Raw genomic sequence first — 12,077 nt, 5'->3', positions numbered from 1 at the left:
ATTAGCTGGGCCTGGTGGTGTGCACCTGTAATCCCAGCTACTCAGGAGGCTGAGGCAGGAGAATCACTTGAACTTGGGAGATGGAAGTTGCAGTGAGCCTATACTGCACCACTGTACTCCAGCTTTGGTGACAGAGGGAGACTCCGTCTCAAATAAAAGAAAAAAAAAGAGAGAAGTGAAGGAAGTAGTTAGGATGATTGACTATGGAACTTAAGCTGGATAAGGAGAGGAGCAAGGACATTATAGAGGTGGGAGACAGTGAAAAGACGGTGGAATCAACAGATTTCTGGTCCCAGACAGATAAAAAGACATTATTTAATTGCAATGTTTTACTTGAGTTGCATTCATTTTTGTTATCCCCATTTTTCAATGGTAAGTGTGCTGGTTTTCTATTTACTCTAATAATATTATCTCCTTTTAAAGTAAATAAAGGTATAGGTAGTATTCAACCAGGGCAAAAATCTGAGAGGTGGTGTACAGATGGCCAATGTGTAGGAAACACTGGGTTAAATCTTCAAATTTCAACAGAGAAAGCTCTACCTAGCCCAAAGTCACCAGAAAAGTATTTGACCACAGGCAGTCCTACCTCTTAGGAGTGAAGTGAATTAAATGTTTCAACCCAGTGGTTCTCAGATACTTTTACTTCAGGACTTTTCATACTCTTGAAAATTATTAAGGATTCCAGGGAAGTTTTGTTTATGTGGATTATAACTATCAGCATTTTCAGTACTAGAAATTAAAACTGAGACATAGAAAAATATTTATTTATTTAGAAAGAATACAAAACTCACATGTTAACATAAATACAATAATTAATTGATTTTTTCTTTCAGCTTTTAGTTTAGGTTCAGGGGTACATATGCAGGTTTGTTATATGGGTAAACTGATGTGTCATGGTGGATTGGTGTACAGATTATTTCATCACCCAGGGAATAAGCATAGTATCTGATAGGTAATTTTTTGATCCTTACCTCCCTCCTACCCTCTACTCTCAAATAGGCCCTGTTGCCCATTGTTCCCTTCTTTGTGTCCATGTGTACTCAGTGTTTAGCTCACACTTGTGAGAACGTGCAGTATTTGGCTTTCTGTTCCCGTGTTGGTTTGCTTAAGATAATGGCTGCCAGCTCCACCCATATTGCTTCAAAGGACATAATCTCATTCCTTTTTATGACTGTATAGTAGTCCACAGTGTATCTGTACCATATTTTCTTCATCCAGCCCACTATTGCTGAGCATTTAGGTTGATTCCATGTCTTTGCTATTGTGAAAAGTGCTGCAATCAATATACGAAAAATTTTTATGAAAAATGATTACTTTCCAAAATAAAAGGGAAGAGTGGCGTTGTCTGACATCTTTGCAAGCCTCTCTTTTGTCTGGCTTGAGAGAAGATCGCTGGCTTCTCATATTTACTTCTGCATTTATCAGTTGTGACAACATGTGTCTGTAAAACTCTGTTGTATACTTGTGAGAAAACAAAGATAAAAAAGGCAAATCGACTCCTAGGATTACTATAAAAATACTTCGCCCTTGTGGCTCCCCTGATAAGGTCTTGGGGACCTATTTTGAGTACAGCTAAGCTGTTGAATAAGGAAGTGGGAACGGGAGAGAGGTTCTTCAAATCCCTGAAGGCCAACATTCACAAGTGTGGAACTCTAGAAAGACCTGTGAAGAAGCATTCAAAATACAGGGTCTTGATCAGCAAAGCATCTCTGGGCTTCAGTGGCCTCATCTGTGAATGGAGATGTCACCCCTACCCAGACCATCCCATGGGGTATGGTGAGAGCAAAAGAGAGACCATCAACACAAAAGCACTTTGAGGACTTTTATGCTCTGCAAATGCCGTGTCTAAAACAGCCTTGAAAATCACCAAACACCACCCCTCCGACCCATGAAAACACGAACAACATTCTTTGTGCTGGCAGCCTGTTAGCAGGTTTACAAGAGCTCCTTGGCTTTGCTGATAGCTGTTTGGGTTTTCTTTGCAGCTGGCCAGTGGAGTGCTCCAGCTGGAATACCACTGCCTGGGTGGTTTCTATGGAAACCTTTCCTCCCAGCGCCATGTGAATGACCATGAGTGGCACTTCATCCTAGTGGAGGAGACGGACACTTCCATTCGCCTGATGGTTGACAGCATGGGCAACGCCTCCCTTGTGGTCCCAGAGAACTGCCATGGTCTGAGGCCCGAAAGACACCTCTTTCTGGGCGGCCTCGTCCTGTCGCATTCTTCCTTTAATGTCTCCCAGGGCTTTGAAGGCTGCCTGGATGCTGTCATGGTCAATGAAGAGGCTCTGGAACTGCTGGTCCCTGACAAGATGGTGGCAGGCTTGCTGGAGACACAAGCTCTCACCCAGTGCTGCCCCCACAGCAACTACTGCAGCCAGAACCCGTGCCTCAATGGTGGGAAGTGCTTATGGACCCACAGAGCAGGTGAGGGCTGGGGTGCCAGGCTGACCCCAGGGTTTATCCCAGAAGGCTCTTCAGGTGGGAAAGGTGTGTCAGGGTGGAGATCTCAGAGCCTCCTGGTTCCACATTTCTCACTCTTCCCCTCACTACCTTGTGAGTAATAGGTTGGAATCTGCTAGATCTAGACTAGGGGAAGCCAGAGTATCCCTTCCCCCTCAACGAAAACTGTCTCTCTACTTTTGAGGGGACCTTAGGGACAGACGGCTGAGTTAACCACACACATAGGTGTCATCATTGGTCCATGCACAGTCTCTTTCTCATTTTCCTTTGACCTATATTCTACTCCCTTCCCCTTTCCCAACACTAGAGGCAGACATGTAAAGGTTTTGAATGAGTTCTTGCAAAACACATGTTATTTTTCATATGCTTGAATTTCCAATTTGTATAAGTGGTATATATTGTTTACACTTTCTTTCAGCACCGTATTTTTAAGATCTGTCAGTGCTGCCATGAGCAATTTTCATTAACTGCTTCTACCTGGCTCAATACTCCATCATGTGCCTGCACTCACATTTTCCCTCTCCACCCTCCCAGTTCAAACACCCATTTCCATCATCAGTGCTGCAGTGAGCATTCTCCTGTGTCTCCTTGTCAACCTGTGTGAGAATTTCCTTCACACACACCCCGTACCCAGGGGTGGAAGTCACATGCTCACAGTATGCAAATAATTATTCTGATTAAATGGGGCTACATTGCTCTCAGCATGGCCACAGCTATCTATACATTACATGCAGAGTGAGAGGTTCCTATGTACCCACATGCCTGTCAACAACACTTCGCATTATCTCACTTCCTGATTTTTGTCTGACTAATCATATGTTATTTCTACCTGCAAAATATCCAAGGAGTCCATCACTTCCCTCCTGCCCCACTGCCATCCCTCTGACCCAAGCCCCCATCACCTCTCACTCTGGCATCAGCCACTCCCTGTTCTTTGGCTTCTCTCCCTGCCTTTCACCTTCCAGCAGGAGCCGGGGTGATCTTTGCCCAGCACAAATCTGTACATGGCACTCTCCCACTGAGAACTGCCCAGTGGCCCCTGTGCTGTTAGGACAGAGTCCCAATTCCTGCATGTGGCTCCTGCACCTCGCAGGCTGTGACTCATACTCTCCCTGTCCTTCACTGGGCTGGCTCACCCTGGTGTGGTTTCAGTTCTTTGACCATGCCACATTCTTCCCTAGCCTTTGTACACACTCTTCTCTTCTGCCTAAAACACCTCTTTGCTCTCTATCTTCTTGCCTGGCTAATTTCTACTCATCCTTCAGATCTCAAATGAAATATCTCCCAGGTCCCTAGGGTAAGCTAGCTTCATTCTCCACCTCTCCCAGCACTTTCCTTCAATAAAACTGATTTTATTATAATTACTGAGATATTGATATTGTAGCTAGCTGCCTAGGTTTGAACCCCAGCTTTACCATTTACTGGCTGTGTGACCTTGAACAAATCCCATCCACTCTCTGTGCCTCCTTTCCTCATTTGCCATTCCTTTGTACCTGTCCCCTGATGAGGATAGTGACAGCGATCTCAGGTCGTTGTGAGGATCAAATGAGCCAACACAGGAAAATCCTTGGAACAGTCATCAGCACGAAGCTTGTGTCTATAATTATTATCCTGTTTATTACTATGCTTTAGGTGACTGTTTTCTCTGCTGGGCTGTAAGCTGTTTGAGAGCAGGGACCAAGTGCTCTTGTTCAGCAGGGCACCAATGCCACCCAACACCGGTTGGGCACAGAGGGGAACAACCAAATAAATAAATAGTCATTGAATGGCTGTGTGAATCCGCAAGTCTGCCAAGGCCAGGTCTCCTTTAACTGTGAGGCAGGGCACCCTCTCACCTCCTTGCTCTTTCTCCCAGGCTATGTCTGCAAGTGTCCACCGCAGTTCTCTGGGAAGCACTGTGAACAAGGAAGGGAGAACTGTACTTTTGCACCCTGCCTGGAAGGTGGCACTTGCATCCCCTCCCCCAAAGGAGCTTCCTGTAACTGCCCTCATCCTTACACCGGAGACAGGTAATCCCAGGGGAGGCCACCTGCCATGGGCTCCTCACCATGGGTTTGGCACCATTAGGGAATGAGCTCTGTGCTCTGACCTCTAGAAAGTCCAGTGGGAGGCCAGGGGAGAGTGCTGCCGGGACCTGGATTCCAGGCCTTTCCTGTGTGCTAGGGCACTGGTCCCCAGCCTTTTTGGCACCAGGGACCGGTTTCATGGAAGACCCTGTTTCCACGGGCCAGGCAGGAGAAAGGGGAGATGGTTTCAGGATGATTCAAGCACATGACATGTATTGCGCACTTTATTTTTATTATTATTACACTGTAATATACAATGAAGTAATTACACAGCTCACCCTCATGTAGAATCAGTGGGAGCCTGAGCTTGTTTTCCTGCAACTAGACAGTCCCATCTGGAGGTGATGGGAGACACTGGTGGATCATCAGGTGTTAGATCATTGTAAGGAGCATGCAAGCTAGATCCCTCACATGCACTATTCATGCTTCAGTGGGAATCTATTGCCCTCACTGATCTGACAGAAGGCAGAGCTCAGGTGGTAATGCTGGCTCACCCATTGCTCACTTCCTGCTATGCAGCCCTGTTCCTAACAGGCCACGAACTAGTATGGGTCCATGACCCAGGGGTTGGGGACCCTTGTGTTGGGGCATCTCCCTCCAACCACCAGCATCAGAACACTGCTGGACGAAGAAGCTGCTTGCTAGAGATTTCCCCAGCTCTATTCTGAACCTACTGCCTCAGATTCACCAGTTTGGGTTTAGGAATCTGCACATTTAGTCAGCTCCTCAGGTAGTTCTGATCCTTGCTGCAGTCTGAAGATGACTGAAGTGCTTATTCTCTCGCTCTGGACCTGAACTTCTCAGTGGCCTGGGGAAAATGGTTCCACTTGGGCAGGCACTGCTGTGCCTGGACCCCCACTGCAAGCTGTCTATGCCTCATATTACATGGGGCTGTGGCAGTGCAAGGGAAACAGAATCATTCTTAGAATCCTAGAGGGAAAGAGACTTTAACAGTTATCCGGTTTTATGACTCCCAAACCTGGGAGCCTTTAAAGAATCACGGAAGAGACATGAAAAATATAGATGCATGGACCCAACCTAGACCAACTGAATCAGAATCTCCAAGAATGGGCCTAGATTCTATTTTTAACAAGCCCCCAGTGGGTCCCTTTGCTCTTAGCCTGTGTGTAAGAGCCAGAGATGTAGTTCACCCACTCATTTTACAGCTGGAGAAACTGAGGCCCAAGCAGGGAGAGGGCTTTCCCATGATTACCTTGTGTATTTTGATTACCCCAGTTCTTTTTCCTTTCTTTCTTTTTTGAGTTGGAGTTTTGCTCTGTTGTCTAGGCTGGAGTGCAATGGTGCAATCTCAACTCACTGCAACCTCCACCTCCCAGGTAGCTGGGATTACAGGCATGAGCCACCATACTTGGCTAATTTTTGTCTTTTTAGTAGAGATGGGGTTTCCCCATGTTGGCTAGGCTGGTCTCAAATTCCTGACCTCAAGTGCTCTGGCTGACTCAGCCTCCCAAAGAGCTGGGATGAACAGGCATGAGCTACCATGCCCAGTTGACCCCAGTCCTTTTTCTCAGCAACTGCTGTGTCCTGCCCCATTTGCTGCCCTGCTTTGCAGCAGGGAATGCTATTCATTCATGAGATGTGTTGGGAGAACATTTCACAGTTGAAAGTGGTGTCTGTATTTTAAAAGAGAACCTTGGAGGAAGACACCATTTAACCCCAAATAACAAACAACTGGTAGGGAAATTTCAGGCACTAAGAAATGTTTTGGACTCAAACGGGATGGGGCAAACTTTCCCAATATCCCTCAAAAGTGGATAAAGCTGGCCACAGAAGTTTTCTTGAAGCTTTACGCCATGGAATGCCAAGCTAGAGGGGCCAGGTGTGGTGGCTCATGCCTGTAATCCTGGCACTTTGGGAGGCTGAGGTGAGGGCATCACCTGAGGTTAGGAGTTCAAGACCAGCCTGGCCAACACGGTGAAGCCCTGTCTCTACTAAAAATACAAAAATTAGCAGGACGTGATGGCAGGTGCTTGTAATCTCAGCTACTTGGGAGGCTGAGGCAGGAGGATTGATTGAACCTGGGAGGTGGAGGTTACAGTGAGCCTAGATCACGCCATTGCACTCCAGCCTGGCAGACAAGAGTGAGACTGAGTCTTAAAAAAAAAAAAAAGAATGCCAAGCTAGTGGTACCCCGAGAGGTCACATGCTTTTTCTGAGCAAGTTGCGCATTGTAAGGTAGCTGATCTGTGCATTGTAAGGTAGCTGATCTGTTGGCTCCTGTGACCTCCTGGTGAAGCATAGCAGGGAACATGGGTGCCTGCCTACTATTACTGGGCAATGCTGACTTTTATCTGAAACCCTGACATCATTGCTAGAGGGCAGCTGGTATGTCAATGTCTCTACTGCAGTGATATGGGTGGGAATCTGAACTCATGATAGAGAGTGTATCCAGTGCCTAGATCTTATTGCTAGAAAAATAATAGACAATCCCTGAGCCCAGATCCTAATGGTCACAAATGAAGATGTAGCTGAGACCCACACTTTACTGGTGGAAGGTGGAAAGTTCTGATGTTGATATGCTTGATAATTACTTTTGGGGGGTGGTGAAGAAATGGGAGATAGTAGGTTTTGTGAGAAGCAGTCTCTATACCTTAGATCTCTGGAAGAGGGGACATGGAAAGGGCAATTTCATGACTCGGCCCCCTGACTACTTCTCTGTCTCTGCAGGTGTGAAATGGAGGCGAGGGGTTGCTCAGAAGGACACTGCCTAGTCACTCCCGAGATCAAAAGGGGGGACTGGGGGCAGCAGGAGTTACTGATCATCGTAGTGACAATAGTGTTCATTATCATAAGCACTGTCGGGCTTCTCTACTACTGCCGCCGTTGCAAGTCTCACAAGCCTGTGGCCATGGAGGACCCAGACCTCCTGGCCAGGAGTGTTGGTGTTGACACCCAAGCCATGCCTGCCATTGAGCTCAACCCATTGAGTGCCAGCTCCTGCAACAACCTGAACCAACCGGAGCCCAGCAAGACCTCAGTTCCAAATGAGCTTGTCACATTTGCACCCAACTCCAAGCAACGACCAGTGGTCTGCAGTGTCCCCCCCAGACTCCCGCCAGCTGCTGTCCCCTCCCACTCTGACAATGAGCCCGTCATCAAGAGAACCTGGTCCGGTGAGGAGATGGGTCAGTATAGCCATAGGCGCTTAGCCTCTGGGATTGATGGAAGTGGGTGGAGGTCCTAAACACTCTGTTATCTGAGGCACAGGTGTTTTTAGCCACCACTCATCCAACCTCTTGGAATGGGACATGATGAGATGTGTTCAAGGTTACAGCACACTGATGCTGGAGCAGAAGCCAGGTTTCTGTGGCTCATTCCATTGCACTCCTCCAAATTCCAAGTCACTCCATGGGACTGAAGTTCGTGATAGAAATCTGTAGACCTTGCATAGGGTTGGATAAAATCCTTGGAGTAAGAAGGGGGCTTCTGCACATTTGTACTTTTCTGGGAAGGGAAAGGAGAAGCAGTGGTCCAGGCTTCTGGTTGCCCAATCTGGAAGTGCAGCAGCCTCGGGCCAGAGGTGGCTGATGAAGAGGAGGAATCTCACCTTCCTCTCATCTTTGACTCAAAAGGAGATGCATTAGTGAAGCACTTTATGTTTTGGCATAATCATCAGCAGTTACAAGTATTTTCACTATTTGCGAAATAGGATAAGTGGGGCTCATAAACATGCAGTGACTTGTTCTAACTCACCCAACTATGCAATAGCAGAGGCAGGGCTAGGACCAAGGGCTCCTGATCTCCTGATTTCCTAGCCACATCTCATTTCATCACTCTATGATAGAGTACATCACACCTATGAGTCAAACAAACTGTGTGTGTTTCCTTCAGTTAAGGGGATAAAACTCACCAGTAGGACTTTGGAGGACCCCTGCATCCCAAGCTGTGGGAGTGGGCTGCATGGAGCCATCCAAATCCTTCCGTTGTTCACTGACCCTCAGATTAGTGGCAGGGATTTGCAAAATGGGCTGGCCTTGGGTCAAACATCTAGCCTTGAGCTTGCCCCCATTGGATTCTATATATCAACTTAAGCCACCAGAGACAACCTGCACAGATGGGCTCCCCCCCACCCCCCTGCATCTCCACCACAGACTAGGTTATATACAGCTGCTATAGAACCAGCTGAAACCTTCCCTGGGGAAAATGAGCTGACCCTGTCTTCTTGTTCCCTTTCAGTGTACCCTGGCGGAGCTACAGTCTGGCCCCCTACTTACTCCAGGAACGAACGCTGGGAATACCCGCACTCTGAAGTGACCCATGGCCCTCTGCCACCCTCAACTCACCGCCACTCAACCCCAGTCGTGATGCCAGAGCCCGCTGGCCTCTATGGGGGCTTCCCCTTCCCCTTGGAGATGGAAAACAAGCGGGCACCTCTCCCACCTCGTTACAGCAACCAGAACCTGGAAGATCTGATGCCCTCTCGGCCCCCGAGTCCCCGGGAGCGCCTGCTTGCCCCCTGTCTCAATGAGTACACGGCCATCAGCTACTACCACTCACAGTTCCGGCAGGGAGGGGGAGGGCCGAGCCTGGCAGAGGGGGGCTACAAGGGGGTGAGTATGCGTCTCAGCCGAGCTGGGCCCTCATATGCTGTCTGTGAGGTGGAGGGGGCACCTCTTGCAGGCCAGGGCCAGCCCCGGGCACCCCCTATCTATGAGGGCTCTGATATGGTGGAGAGTGATTATGGGAGCTGTGAAGAGGTCATGTTCTAGCCTCCCAGAGCAAGGCAGGTGGGAGGCCAAGGACTGGACTTGGCTCTTTCTTCCTGTCTCATAGAGGGTGAGTTGAGTGTGTCTGGGAGAGTGGGAGGGAAGCCACCACCCCCAGCCCAGGCTGCTGTCCCTTGAAATGTGCTTTTCTGGTCCCCTAGTTAGTCCCTGAGAGTGGAAGGAAGCTGAGGCTAGAGCCCCAGAAACAGCACTAGGGCCCCAGGGGAGAGGCATGCCTAGAGCAGGGACCCTGGAAGACGAGGAACAATTGACTCCCAGGGTGGGCAAGAGATGGGTGGGCTTCCTGACCTGCCATCTCTCAGTCCCCGGGAACGAGCCTGATCTGTGCTGGCTCAGCTTCCCCGAGACGCATTCTCACACCTGCACACAGCTCCATTTTGGAGGCGGGCAGGCTGGTGCCTGACAGGCAACCATGACATGGGCCATACAGAGGAGCCCTAGAGGGCTGCGTGGCATCCTCCTAGGGGCTGAGATGAGCAGCAGGGAAGCAGGAACAGTCACCTGTGCTCCTGCCTCCGCTGAGCACTCATGGCGTCTTTGTCAAGTGTCGGCTCCACGTCAAGCACTGTGCTTTGCACCGGGGAGAAAATGGTGATGGAGGGCAACAAGGACTCTGAGGAGCATCGCCAGGCCTCAGGCCCCAAAGGTCCCACTCCACAGCCCACACGCGGAGGACCGGGCCCCACCTCAGAGCCACACGATGATCTGCCAGTCAGGGCCTGCCAGGAGTCTACACAGCTCTGAACCTTCTTTGTGACAGAATTCAGACCTCATGGAACTCTGGGTTCTTCATCCCAAGTTTCCCAGGCACTTTTGGCCAAAGGAAGGAAGGAACTAATTCTTCATTTAAAAAATCATTAGGCACTTTTTGACCTTGCTGTCTGGATGAGTTTCCTCAACGGGATTTTTCTTCCCTAGACACAAGGAACTCAGAACTCCTATTTAGGGCAGGCTGGAAGCAGGGAGCTGGACCCCAGTGTCTAGGCTGGACTGGCCATTGCCTGTCTCTCCATCACAGATGCCTGCCCATCAAGTGTTACCTGCAGCGACTCAACCCTATGCATGGAGGGTCATTGTGGGCACATGTCTACACATGTGGGTACCCATGGATAGTGTGTGTACACATGTGTAGAGTGTATGTAGCCAGGAGTGGTGAGGCCACCAAAGGCCACAGAAGCCTCTGGTCCCCACCACTCCCTCCCATCCAGTCCCTCCCTGTGGTCCACTGCCTTTTCATGTGTGTTGTTTCTGGAGACAGAAGTCAAAAGGGAGTGCAATGGAGACTTGCCCACAGGGCTGCTGCTTCAAGCCAGAGGGAGCTGTGTGGGTGAGAGCCAATTTGTGTGACTGGTTTGCGGCTGTACGTGTGACTGTGAGTGTAAGTGACTGATACATGGTTTTATTGGTCATTTTTTTTTTTAACAATAAACTATCTTTTTTACTGTTATTTTCTGTGTCATTTAGCCTGTTTGGGGTCGGGGGATGATGCAAGGTCCATGGGCCCTTCCAAGATTCATGGATTTGGGGAGCTGGGAGGGATCCTAGGGATTGTCAAGCACAGAGAGTCCCGACCTGGTAACATTACCTACCCCAGACACAAAACCAGAGCCTCTGGGGGTGGGGCCTAGGAAACTATTTGGAAAGAACCCTCTGCCTCTGATACAACTGTCTGCAGTGGTTTGAGTGGCTCTGAGTGATGAGTCCACTAACCAGCAGGCTAGCTGAGAGCCCAGGACAAGAGCTGGGGCCTCCTGCCCCTGCCAGCACCCTTTTCACTGCATGGCATTAGTTATGGAGAAGAGACTTAACTATCACAATTCTTGGGAAGTCGACCCTCCTGGGACCCAGAGTCAGCCTGTGGCTGCTACTCCATAGCACACCTGTAGTCACCAGCTAAATGTGACTTCACAAGGCAACCATGATGACACCAAGACAGGAAAGCCCAGTCTCTGCCTTTAAGTTCCCAATCCAGCCGGGTAAAGAAGGCATGCCCGTGGGAGCTACCACACAGGCGGTGGCTCTGAGGTGGGTCAGGCTTGAGTCCAAGCCCAGCTCTGTCACGTACTAATTATGAGCCTCCAGCAGATATGACTTGGCCTTTCATTTTTTAACAGAATTTTTTAGAGCAGTTTTACGGCTCACAACAAAAGTAAATGGAAGGTACAGAGATATGTCCCCCACTCCCATGCATAGCCTCCCTCATTTTTTACTTGTTATTTTTATTTACTTATTTATTTTGAAACAGAGTTCCCTCTTGTTGCCCAGGCTGGAGTGCAATGGCGCCATCTCGGCTCACCACAACCTCCACCTCCGGGGTTCAAGTGATTCTCCTGCCTCAGCCTCCTGAGTAGCTGGGATTACAGGCATGCACCACCATACCCGGCTAATTTTGTATTTTTAGTAGAGATGGGGTTTCTCCATGTTCGTCAGGCTGGTCTCAAACTCACACTCAGGTGATCTGCCTGCCTTGGCCTCCCAAAGTGCTGGGATTACAGGTGTGAGCCACCGTTTCCGACCGCCTCCCTCATTATTAACATTCCCCACCAAGGGTATAGTTGTTGCAACAGGCAACTCTCCATTGACAGGTCATTATCACCTGAAGTCCACAGTTTACATTAAGGTTCACTCTTGGTGTTGCACATTCTATAAGTTTGGACAAACGTAAAATATGTATCCATCATTACAGGCTCTTGTAGATAGTTTCACTGCCCTAAAAATCCTCTGTGCTCTGCCTACTCATTCCTCCCTGCCCCCTACCCCTAGCAACCAAGAAACTTCTTGCTGCCTCCATAGTTTTGTC

At 49.0% G+C, this 12,077-nt stretch overlaps 2 protein-coding genes across 5 annotated transcripts in view; one reads left to right on the top strand and one right to left on the bottom strand.

Annotated features, from left to right (window-relative positions):
• Window positions 1–10,724, top strand: part of FAT2 (FAT atypical cadherin 2) — an 88,561-nt gene extending 77,837 nt beyond the window's left edge. For 3 of the 4 annotated variants that reach the window (XR_013531648.1, XM_035288887.3, XM_035288888.3), the window contains 4 exons: window positions 1,986–2,427; window positions 4,319–4,472; window positions 7,218–7,675; window positions 8,727–10,724. Coding sequence is in view for 3 of the 4 variants with exons in the window: in XM_035288887.3 (XP_035144778.2) it covers window positions 1,986–2,427; window positions 4,319–4,472; window positions 7,218–7,675; window positions 8,727–9,259 (1,587 nt within the window). In the remaining variant the exon portion in view is untranslated. The remainder of the gene's footprint in view (window positions 1–1,985; window positions 2,428–4,318; window positions 4,473–7,217; window positions 7,676–8,726) is intronic. The other variant, XM_035288894.3, reaches the window with a different exon arrangement.
• Window positions 4,062–12,077, bottom strand: part of SLC36A1 (solute carrier family 36 member 1) — an 84,296-nt gene continuing 76,280 nt past the window's right edge. Inside the window, exon 12 of the mRNA XM_078363400.1 lies at window positions 4,062–4,358. Coding sequence (XP_078219526.1) covers window positions 4,222–4,358 — 137 coding nt within the window. The 3' untranslated portion in view covers window positions 4,062–4,221. The remainder of the gene's footprint in view (window positions 4,359–12,077) is intronic.

The sequence above is a fragment of the Callithrix jacchus genome, chromosome 2 (assembly GCF_049354715.1).
Source record: "Callithrix jacchus isolate 240 chromosome 2, calJac240_pri, whole genome shotgun sequence".
NCBI classification, from domain to species: Eukaryota; Metazoa; Chordata; class Mammalia; order Primates; family Cebidae; genus Callithrix; species Callithrix jacchus.
The sequence above is the reverse complement of the archived record's forward strand: the minus strand, read 5'-3'. Positions and strand labels throughout refer to the sequence as shown.